At 36.3% G+C, this 12233-nt stretch overlaps 1 protein-coding gene across 1 annotated transcript; it reads left to right on the plus strand.

Annotated features, from left to right (window-relative positions):
• Positions 1–516: 516 nt before the first annotated feature.
• LOC110865543 (putative glucose-6-phosphate 1-epimerase) lies at positions 517–6417 on the plus strand. The gene is made up of 9 exons (XM_022114824.1): positions 517–784; positions 2790–2864; positions 3058–3114; positions 3197–3357; positions 4328–4468; positions 5432–5534; positions 5606–5705; positions 5834–6079; positions 6148–6417. Exons 1-8 carry the CDS (start codon positions 689–691, stop codon positions 6046–6048), a joined length of 948 nt encoding a protein of 315 aa, XP_021970516.1. The 5' UTR covers positions 517–688; the 3' UTR covers positions 6049–6079; positions 6148–6417.
• The last annotated feature ends 5816 nt before the right edge of the window (positions 6418–12233 follow it).

A 12233-nucleotide genomic window follows, 5' to 3' on the forward strand; every position in this document is an offset into this window, starting at 1 on the left:
ACTACAAACCTATTTGAACAATTAAATTGTGATATAAACGTGAATAAATTAATGGACAAAAACTTCAAACCATATTTTTAACACTTTTTTGGTTGTATACGAAACAAAGAAAACGATATTTCTCACACCTAATAAAAATAAAACATGTTATTAACTTATTATCAAATATAATTAAAAAATCACCAACATGTTCCATTTTTTTATTGCTAATGAGACAGTGGTGGAGAGTGATTGGGGAAAAACTTAGTGTTCTTTGTGATTCAGGTTCGACTCCCTAATTTCTGTGGCATCCAGGTGAAAGGCGAATAGGGGTGGCGTCGGTTCGTCTTGGATGAGAGACGAGGTTTTACCGATTATTTCACTGTCATGCCTTCGGGTGGGTTTTCGTGCATCTTGAAGAGCCAAGGGACTGATAGGGGTCCATAGCGTCCAATAACACGGTGGTTAGCAAATTATTCCTTGACGTTAGGAAAAAAAAGGTTTCCATTTTTTTATTGTTATCACTTTTAATTGGCGAAGCTACTCGGAAGTTACACACACACACTTCGTTGTGAAACAACTTTGACATCTCGAGACTAGAGAGAGAAAGTTAGAGAGAGAAAGTTAAGACTGTAGACTCCATAGCTGTTCTTATCGAGAGATTTGAAGGTCGGTTATAGTAATCCTAATTCCTGAATGATAGATACAGATGTCAGAAACCGAAAACAAATCTGTTGAGATCACTAAAGGCGTCAATGGCCTCGAAAAGATCATTCTCCGTGAAATTCGCGGCAGTAGTGCCGAGGTATGTACACTGATTCCTGAAATCTCTCTCAGATTTACGTCATTGCATTGCTGATTGAATCGATCTACTCATAACGCATATTATATTCTGATTTAGGTTACATTTCTTGTTATTTGCAACCGGAATCTTTCGATATATGAACGTTATTTGTTCCCGAAGTTTAATTAGGTTACATTTGTTGTCATTTACAATCGGAATCTAGCGATGTAATGATATATGAACGTTTTTAGGTTAATCGGAGGAGATTTTGTTCCGGAATTTTGTAGTATGTGTGTTGATTATGTGTCTGTTCAGGAAAATGTTGAGATGCTTGCTACAAGCGCCTTGTGCTATGATGTAGTTATTGTTGAATATGTGGAAATGTGAAATGGAAGTGTGATCTGGAACCAGATCTCTGACCTGTGGTTTTAGATGATGCTATAGTATAGTATGGTTAATTTATGGAATCGTTATTGTAAGATGATACTGTAACCTTGATTGAATGAATATGTTTGTTTGCAGAAATAGATTAGGTTCTTTGACCGAATATAATTTGACTTTTACTAAGAAGTTGTTATATGTTGGTTAACAATTTGTATCCGACTGTTGAAGAATTAGAATCTCCTTGGTTGGTAGTAATTAGTAATTTGATTTTAAACAGGTGACACACATTTTTCTATTGTCTTATTTATACAGATTATGCTATATCTCTTATTTAGGAACATAGAGTAACATACAGTTTTAACCTACTAGTAATTTGGTATATATATTTGGAGACTTTGTTCGATTTTTTCTTCATCCGTACCTGTGACGGTTTGTTAGCTGGAAATTACAATGGCTATTCTGTATATCTGTGGTCACTTGAGTGTCTATGGAACAATGTTTATTATGTGTCTATGGAATATCAAGGCTATTACAATGGGCTTACTAGCATAGTTGTTAAAAGCCATCGGCGATCACATTCCTCAACTCCACCTACTGCCGCTTTTCTCTCCTCGATAAAAAAGCAACGAGCAGTTGTTTTTTTTAACAATCACAAGTGTATATTTTATCAAAATTGCATACAAATCTGTACCAATAGTTTAGGGAGACGGTTTTAAATATAACAAATATTTTAAATTTAATACTATAGAGATATATACAAATCTCTATCATATTTAAAAATCAAAACATATCGATTTATCAATCAACATCTAATAAATGTAAAACGAGTAGAGATGTATACAAAATTAAAGTAAATCAATATCAATATCTTTAATATAAATCAATCTGCTGATTCTACATTTTGAACTTTTTTGTTTTCAAGTATTTAACAATTTGATATTGGGTTATTTTGGTATTAGACATGCTTTTGATACTTTATATAATGTTTATGATATTGGAATAATTTTGGTACTTGAACAAATTGTTATTTTTCAATACATAATATTATTTTTTATGGTTTTTTTATTATCGCTTTTTTTTTCTCAAGCCCGCGCTTTTTTGAGCTTCTCGCCTAGGCCACAGGCGGCGCCTTGAGTGCGCCTTGCGCCTTGAGTGCACCTTGCACCTTTGATAACTATGCTTACTAGTAATTTGGTCATATATTGCACCTTGTTTGTTATGTATCTATGGAACATCAAGACTGTTACTAGTTCACTATCAGAATCATTTTGGCAATCATGGCACCTCTGTTTGAAATACTGTTTTCCTATATGGTAGATTGTCAAGTGCAAAAGCTTTAGTTACATACAATCACCTAATGATTAGGCTACCGGTTTGTCGATTACTATGTAGGATCTGTTTGAATGTTTAATAAATTATTACTTATGCATTTTGTTATATTTATATAGTCACTGTGAGTATTGCTAGTCGTCCCAATCACACATTCAGTATATTAAAAGGAATTTCTTGAAGAAGAAATAGAATTCTGTTTATAAAGGTGGTGTATGATCAGGTGGAATGATTGTATGTGTCAAATTATAATGTCCTTGAGGATCTTGCATCTGTTATGGTCTTAGACTCTTAGACCTTTCTATTCTTGCAGGTATATCTGTATGGAGCTCATGTGACATCTTGGAAAAATGAGCAAGGAGAAGAATTGCTTTTTGTCAGTAGTAAGGTACCAACTATTCGTGAATTATATTTTAATGAATGTATCAATACTCCTGTTTATACTAGTTAACGGGACAGCAACACTTGTACTCTGAACTTTGTTTGTCTGTTGTCACTTGGTCTTATCATGAAAAACTCGTAGTACAAGCCTTTGTACGTTGTCTTTTTCGATCATCCATAAAATGCATGGGTTTTTGCAGGCGATCTTTAAGCCTTCAAAGCCAATACGTGGGGGTATTCCTATATGCTTTCCTCAAGTACGTGTCTCTTATCTTTCCGCTGTTCAATTCACTGCCTTCAGATTTATTCTCGTCACTGATTCCCGTTTTCTTCGTACAGTTCTCAAACATGGGCTCTCTTGAAGCACATGGATTTGCTAGAAACAGAGTTTGGACCATCGACACTGATCCCCCTCCACTTCTACCCAATGTCACCGATGGAGTCTTTGTTGATTTGTTACTTAAACCTACTGAAGAGGATTTGAAGATATGGCCTCACAGGTATATCTATTTTTTATGTTTTTTTGTTGTATTAATAACAGGGGTGCAAATGAGCCGAGCAACTTGCGAGCTACTCGAGATCAGCTCGAGAAAAAGCTCGAAACGAGCCGAGCCTTATCGAGCCGAGCTTGAGCCTAAAATAAAGCTTGTTTATTTATCGAGCATGAGCTCGAGCCTGGCATGTGAAGCTCGTTAGGCTCGTCGAGCCTTGGTATAATATTAGTTTTTATTAATATTTACCCCTTACAAGCTTGTTTAGTAAACGAGCCTGAGCACGAGCTTCACTTATCGAGCTCGTTAGCCTAAACGAGTCTATTGTTTATATTATTTTTATTTAATGTATTAACTAATAGATAATAAACTGGCCGAGCTCGAGCTTTGAAAACCTTGGTTTTAAAAAGCGAGAGGCGCACAAAAGCGACGAGGTCTAAAATTGAGGCGCAAAGCACAAAAGCGGTGGGCTTTTCGTACCCGAGGCGCAAGATGTTTATATAATTTTTTTTATATATCCCATACATATCCCATAGGTTTTTAGCTTCCTTTAACCAAAATATAGCTATAAGTAAGGCTTTTATACCATTTTAATTACATGTACAAGTCAAAATACCCAAGGTACAACATTTTTATGCAGTAAAATGCCTAGGGTACATGAGGCGCGCGCCTCAGGCCAAAAAGCCCACAAAATAACATCAAAAAATGCGCTTTTTTGGCGCTTCCTGTAAAAACACAAGGCGAGAAGCAAAAAAGCCCAAGACCCTGCGCCTTGTTGCGCCTTGCGCCTAGGCGCGCCTAGGGCGCGCTTTTTAAAACCCAGTTGAAAACAAAGTTCGAACCGAGCCGAGCTCGAGCTCTCATAAGTTAATCGAGCTCGACTCGGCCCGGCCTGGTTCGGCTCGTTTGCACCCCTTGTATACACTCATAGCTCGTATTCTCATAAATACACTGTTCTATATTCATGTCCTATATGTAGCTTTGAGTATCGACTGAGGGTCACTCTGGGACCCGGTGGAGACTTAATGTTGACGTCTCGGATCAGAAATACCAACACTGATGGAAAGGCATTTACATTCACGTTCGCATATCACACATATTTTTCTGTTTCAGATATCAGGTAAACTGGTTTCACACCTTTCACTGGAATCCTTAGTGGTCGGTGGAATTATGTTTTGGGGAATTGGCCTGTAATAATCCCACCTAGACCTATGTTGTCAAAAGCGCAAAAAGCGCGCGCCTAGGCGCCCGGGCGCAGCGAGGCGCACCTATAGCGCCTGGTGGTAGCCTAGGCGCAAAAATGGGATTTTTTTGAAAAAACGGTGCTGAGGCGCAAAAAGCGCGCGCCTAGGCGCAAAAAATGTTGTTGAGGCGCAGGGAAAATGGTAAAACAGCACAAATGACCATTAAAAACGAAACCGAGTGCGTGCAAAACTGCCTCACGCGTGCAAAACTATTAGCTACATGATCTTAAATGGCATATATAATAGTTTTTTTTAATTTTATATGTGGAATCTTATTTATTATCAAAGTATAACATATTTTTTATATTTTTTCTCTATGTGCGCTTTTCTTAAAAAAACCCACGCTTTTTTTGCGCCTTGCGCCTAGGCTCCGGGCGAGACCGATGCGCCTCGCCTGCGCCTTGCGTCTTTGACAACATAGACCTAGACCTTATTAGCCATTAATAATCCCACGAATATTCCTCCCACTAGTCCCACCTTTCACCTATTTTTCCTACAATGGTCCCCCGTTAAAAAAACTTAACGGAGTTAAGCTTTTATCCAAATTACAAACATATTTTTAGGGCTTTTGATCAGAACGATGATACGAGTCCATTGATGTAAAACTTACTTCGAAATGGTGCTCCAAGTGACTTGATTTTGGTTAATTGGAAAAAAGCTTAACTCAGTTAAGTTTTTTTAACGGGGGACCATTGTAGGAAAAATAGGTGAAAGGTGGGACTGGTGGGGGGAATATTCTGAGGTGGGATTATTAATGGCCAATAAGGTCTAGGTGGGATTATTACAGGCCAATTTCCCTTATGTTTTTAAAGAAATCATGTTAATGTTTGTGCCTGCAGTGAAGTTCGAGTGGAAGGATTGGAGACATTTGATTATCTCGACAACTTGAAGAACAGGGAGCGATATACAGAACAAGGGGATGCTATAACCTTTGAATCAGAGGTAATTTTGTTACCTCTTTTATTACTTTGCCACACTTCTTAAGGTTTATGTATTGTCAATTGTTTACCCAGGTGGACAAGATATATCTCAGCACACCAACAAAGATTGCCATCCTGGATCATGAAAAGAAGCGTACCTTTGTGGTCCGGAAAGATGGACTGCCTGATGCTGGTGAGATTTTGCATTTCTGCTTCAGATTTTCTCGAAAACTATCAATAAAGAAGCATCATATCGTTGTTTATGTATAATAATATAATATTTACTTTCAGTAACCTTTTGACTAACGTTCTATTACTTAGTGGTGTGGAATCCATGGGATAAGAAGGCAAAAGCCATGGCTGATTTCGGAGACGATGAGTACAAACACATGCTTTGTGTTGAGGCAGCAGCAATCGAAAAGCCGATCACACTGAAGCCTGGTGAAGAATGGAAAGTAAGGCAAGAACTTTCAGCTGTTCCTTCCAGCTATTTCAGCGGTCAACTTGACCCGAGCAAAGTTCTCCAGAGTAGCTGATTCGTATGCTGCTGAACACTATCATGTACAGGTATATTTTGAACCTTTTTATAATCTAAAGCCTTGACACTCTCACTCAACTTGTTGTATCAAATGCAGGTTTGTGCTCGTGCCAACTCTTCTGTGAGTCTTTGTAAAATTTTGGTTACATTGGTTCCACAGAAAGGTTTTCAAAAAGACTGCATTTCACTGATTGTAATGGAAATATGAAACTGGTCAAACAGATTTCATGTTCTGCGGTTTTAATACAACAATGTGTTTCGATAATCTACTTCCTATATGAGAAGATAGCCTTGAATGTTTTGTCTTGGCGGTTGGATGTGATGATAGAAATAAAATGAAAACACGATATTAAGCAGGTTTTTGGTTGATACGTCTAATTTGGTATCAGGGTTGATTTTTTTTATCAAACAAGTTTGTTATAATTAGAATAAAAAATGTATTATGTAAGGGAATATTTCACCTATTATTAACAAAATTTTCTTTAGTGTTTTACTAAAGTCACTCATTGTTCCAATGGCAATGCTGTTTGTTTTTTTTTTTTTTTTTTTTTTTTTTTAATAAATGTTCAATATAAATAAAAAAAGAGTACTGCCATTTTGGTTCCTGAGGTTTGGCCAGTGTTGCCACTTTAGTTTAAATCTCAAACTTTTTGTATCTGGGTCCCTGCGGTTTCATTTTTATTGCCATTTTGGTCCAAAAGTAAAATCTTGTCAGATTAACCTAATCAAACCCTCAACTCTTGTCCTTTTCCACATGGATATTTTTGTCATTTATGTTTATTATAACTGATTATCAATTAAAATTAATAAAACTAAAATATTATAACCTGACTCTATAAAAGGCCGTCTCCTTCCCCAACCCAAACCCTAATTCCATAGCCACCTCCAACTCCACCACCGCCATCTCATCCTCCCTTCTCACCACCGCCACCACTACCTCCTCACCACTACCGCTACCACCACCTCCTTCTCACCACCGCCACCACTACCTTCTCACCCATGTCTTCATCTTCCCCAAACACAGAAGACCAAATACCCTAATCCAAACCCTAATTCTTTTGCAAGTAGATCGACAAAAGATAAGATCATATTCATTCATTCGTTCAATGCATCAACAAATTTCATCAAAAGATGTGGTGACAAAACAACCCAAAAAAGATCATCACCACAACCGCCGTCGCCGGAACCCGATCGGACCACCGGAGTCGCGGTACCGCGGCGTTAGAAAGCGGCTGTCACTCTCTGATCTGTGATTCGTCTTCATCGGTGGTTGATGATGAGAAAGCGGCCGTCACCGTCTCCGTCACTCTCTCTCTCTCTGTCTTCCAATCACTCACTCTCTCTCTCTCTCTCTTTCTCTCTCTCTCTCTGTCAAACGGTGAGGGTGGTTTTAGGGAGGGTGTAATTATGTGGTTGGTTCTCGTGGTTTAGGGTTTCGAGAGTGAAGTGGGTGATGTATGGTGGCCATGGTTTATAAAGCAATGTATAAACTGCCATTTCAGTAAACTGCCATGGTTGGTTCTCGTGGTTTGGGGTTTCGAGAGTGAAGTAGGTTAGCAGATGGGTGGTTCTCGTGTGGTGGTGGTGTTTGTTCAGTTCAGGTGGTGGCTGGATTTTGAGCAATGTATAAACTGTCATTTCAAGAGTGAAGTGGGTGATGTATGTGTGCGTATATATATATATATAGGACAAAGATCCGTTAGGAACCACCCTTTATTGCGAGAACCAATATGAACACAACCAAAAATGCCTAAAAATAGCTAAAAAACACACAAAATTTTTTTTTTATAAAAAAATCGCTACTTTTAGTAGCCAATTTTTTTTTGGCTGCTAAAAGTAGCGATTTTAACATAAAAAATATTAAAAAAAATAAAAAAATTGTTTAGATTTTTTTAGGTTTTTTTTGAGGGTTTAGTTTTTAGCATTTTAGCTTGGGGGGGGGGGGGGGGGGGTGGAGGAGGGTGGGGTTTAGGGTTTTTTTTTTTGGGGGGGGGGGGGTTAGGTTTTTTTAAGGGTTTTTTTAGCTATTTTAGGTTGTGTTCATATTGGTTCTCGCGGTTCTCGCAATAAAGGTGGTTCTCGCATGAATCTTGCCCTATATATATATATAGGGTAGGGCTATATAAAAAACCCTATATATATAAAAAACCCTATATATATATATAAAAAAACCTTAGAAAACCCAACCTCCCGACATTTTTTTTTTTTTTTTTTGAAAAAAATAACACATGTAATATACATGTTTTTAAGAGTTTTGGTCCAAAAATCATTATGAACGTTATTATTATGACTCATAATAAACGTCTTGTTTTCACCAACAAAGAACCCATATAAAGATCACCCAAATATGTACGGAACTCTCATCTTAACAAGGAGCTAAAATAAGAGACAGAATTACATCGGATCAACCCACCTAAAAACACCAAGCAAAAACAATAAGCCCCCAGAGACACCTAAAACATATTAAATATTCTGAAAATCAAATTGACACCACTTCAGCCATTCCAAACTAGTTTAATACCCGTCCGGTGGACGGGGTTCTTTTAATGTCATAGTAACACCAAGTATTCTTTTCTTTGCGTTCACCCTAGACAAAACATTATATGTTTCAAATAGTGCGTTGGTATAAAAGACTGAAAGTAATTCAAACATCAATTCAAGCCAACCATTGACACATAACTAAAAATGATTTGTCTCAAACTAATCTATTTGACCCGTTGACAAACCCACCAAATCAACTATACTGTTATACTCTAAACCCATCAAAGATATGAAAGTCAAACCCAAAACTGAGACAACTGAATTCACACGATTTTCATCAACAAAGCTCTCTTCTTTAACCTTTAACTTAAATTATACTTATTATAAATAACATTCCTTACAATTATGTGAATCTCTCTTCGTCTTGCTCTTTTATGTAATACATATATTTGGCAGAAATTCCCATTATGTCCTCACTCGTTTCTTGAAATGCAGTTTAGTCTTGTATTTTGTAACTAAAGAATATATGTTTAGTTTTCATTAACTGTCTGACGACTCCTGTCACATTACCAATTTCCATCACTGTTAGTTGTAACTTTTTTACTTCATCTCCGTTCACCCAACATGAGTGGCCGAATTTTGGTCATATGATGTACCCACTTGGCCGAATTTTGGCTAATGAAGCACTGGTGGATAGCAGGGCCATTTTGAGTGTTGTTCCGTGGTGTTCCACAAACCTAACAAAATTAAAGTCATGACAATTCCTTTAAAGCTAACAATAAAACACATATTGTAAAGGAAAATGAATTGTTTTCATGCTTACCAGTAGGTTCTCCTTCACTAATATATATGTAGTTATAACTAATAGCTTTTTAGTTTTTTCATGTAAATTAAATAAAAAGATAAAAAACCTTGCAGCAGCAACAACCAAAGGGATGGTCATCTAAATATGACCCAATCCCATAAGGCATAATTCCCGTGGTCAAAGCTGTTGACATGGTGTTATGAACACTCATCCAGGCCCAACTTATACTCATAAGACTAATGTTGGCCCAACTGGTAGCCTAGTTAAAGAGAAGAAATAGGCCCAACCAAGAATGAACTGCATAAGCAACCGATATAAGGCGTGGAAAGAAGAAAATAGGGCAGGTATGATTGTATGAATCTATGTGTGAAGTTCTAGTTTCCCATCTCCGTTAATCTCTCTCTGTAATAAGTTTCTATTCCCATCTCATTCTGTAACCAATTTCTTAAGAAGTTAATGAAAATCTGAGTCGATTACTTAATAGTCTTGTGTTGGTTTGCTTAGTTTTATTGAATCACTTCACATGATTTTCTCAAACCCAACACAGTCAAAGCTAATTTCCCCCTTTCACCCGTGACTTTGTGTATCTTTTATATTTCCTCACCTATAAATAACTACATTGAAATAATATTTATATCATAACAAAAAGTCTTGAATTGTTGATTGTATGATAAGTGTTTTTTTGGTAAAGTAATGTTGTACATAAGAAAAACATGGAACACACAACAATCGTAATGCTTTAAAACAAAAATACAACATAAACCAGTACTAAAAGCATCTCACTTTATATTTTTATTTTTTTTTTGTTTATGTGGATCTCACTTTATATTTTTTTTGGTCTATGTGGAGATATTAGTCTCAATAAAAATAAACCCTTACGAGGGGGCTCTTTTTTAAGATAGACGAATATACAATAAATTAATATAACGAAAAATAATTATAAAATGACATAACTATAACAATAATATCGATACAATAATTTATGGCATTAGGGGCGACATGCTATATGTCTTCGCTAATGCTCCAGTTTCTTGTAGTGACAGCCCCGAAGTGCCATCAAATCCAGCATAAAAGCTATATGATTGCTTCAAAGAGGCTTCAATGTTTGATAATCCAACATTATGTAGGTTAAATACACATTAGCAATTTAAATAGTATTAACATATCTTATTCAACTGTTTTAGATACGAAGCATAACAAATAAATAATTAAATTACATGAAGAAACGATAATGGACTTACAGAGCTTCGACTAATAACATACTGGGAAAGCTTTCCTTCACTTCTAGAATTTGTAAGTTGCATTTGTAACATCCAAATCGATAAGTTATAAGTCAAAAGTTAAAAAATTTACCTGGTTTTTTTGGTGATGGAAATGGTGTATTTGCTACAACCAAAAGGAGAAAAACATGAAATTCAAGCCAATATTTGGGAGTATAATCAGTGCTAATTGAACCAAGGTATAAATTATAAAAGAAATAATATGAAAAAAAATTATTCGTCCTTGTTTTTAAATTTGATTTTTAAAACAAATCCAACTTAAGGTGAATTAATGGTAGCAACGGTAAAAAAACATAACTGTGCTGATATTCGAACTTGAGTTTTCAAGGTGAACTTGACCTTATTTTTTTCTTTTAAAATCCCAGAAAACGAAATTCGACTTCTAGAGATGTAATAACTATGATAACTATCAAATAACCAGTGGCGATTGTTACCTTGAATCGCGATTAACATATAATCGATCGGTACTGGTTGCTTCGACGGAAATCATGGCCTCCAGAACTCATTTTGTAGAAGCCTGTGATGGCGGTTGTTTAACAAACAGGAGGGACGATTTAACAGTATGCCTTCTAGCATGGAAACCATCGATGGCACCACTTGAGTCCAGAAAAGAAGATTATAGTGGAACGCGAATATATAATGAAACTGTTGGCATGAAAACAGGAGAGTGGGGATCCGAAAGAAGAGGCGGTTTTGACGAGTGGATTCAAATGAGGTAATTGTAGGCCACGTGGGGAAGGTAACCGCTGATAACATGGAGTGTGTAGGAACCCATTAACCCAGTTTTGTAGGGACGTGGACAGGAAAACATGCTAGCAAAAAAAAAAAAAAAAAAAAAAACCGTCCAAAACCACCGAAATAGCAGTTAAAATTGAGAGTTTAAATGGTTGAGATTTAATCTCAGGCTGATCTAATGGATGATATTGATTTAAAAGTTGGTTAGACTTAATGGGAACCATATATATATATAATTGTGCATCTTTGATCGGCTTTTGATCCACAAAAATACCATCGCTTGAATTTCGCAAAGATTCTTTCAATCGCCACTCTATTCCCAAAGAACAATAAATCGTTACGGCTTATCCACAAATCCCAACAAACCACCAAGACAAATGCTTGAACCATCCTTTGTTTTATACCGTCAACACTCGAAACCTTGTGCACAAACAGTGGATCTCTCTTAGAGAATCCAAGATAAATTAAACATGAAGTTTTGGTTTTAAGTATAAAATTAACCTTTCAATGCTTTATTCGACTCTTAAATTGATATAATAGTCTTTAAATAAGAGAAATTAAATATGAAGTTTTGGCTTTTAAGTATAAAAATAACCTTATGATTCATTGTTGATAAAAATAGAGAGAAAATGAGTGAAATAGAAAAGAGAAAGAGAGATACTAGAGAAATTATTTTGTCAAATAGAGTTTCATATAATTTTTGAGAGGAGTATTCTCTAATTCTTCCATCATAACCAACTTCATCCTTTTATTTTTCCACATAAAACAACACCACCAAATAACCCGCTGTAATCCCGGGCTTGAGAGCCATGTTCGGTAGTACACTACTGTTGCGGTTGTATTCTTAAAATATGCATGTTCGTCTAAGAGAGGCGTGAAATC

This window comes from Helianthus annuus, chromosome 6 (assembly GCF_002127325.2).
Source record: "Helianthus annuus cultivar XRQ/B chromosome 6, HanXRQr2.0-SUNRISE, whole genome shotgun sequence".
NCBI classification, from domain to species: domain Eukaryota; kingdom Viridiplantae; phylum Streptophyta; class Magnoliopsida; order Asterales; family Asteraceae; genus Helianthus; species Helianthus annuus.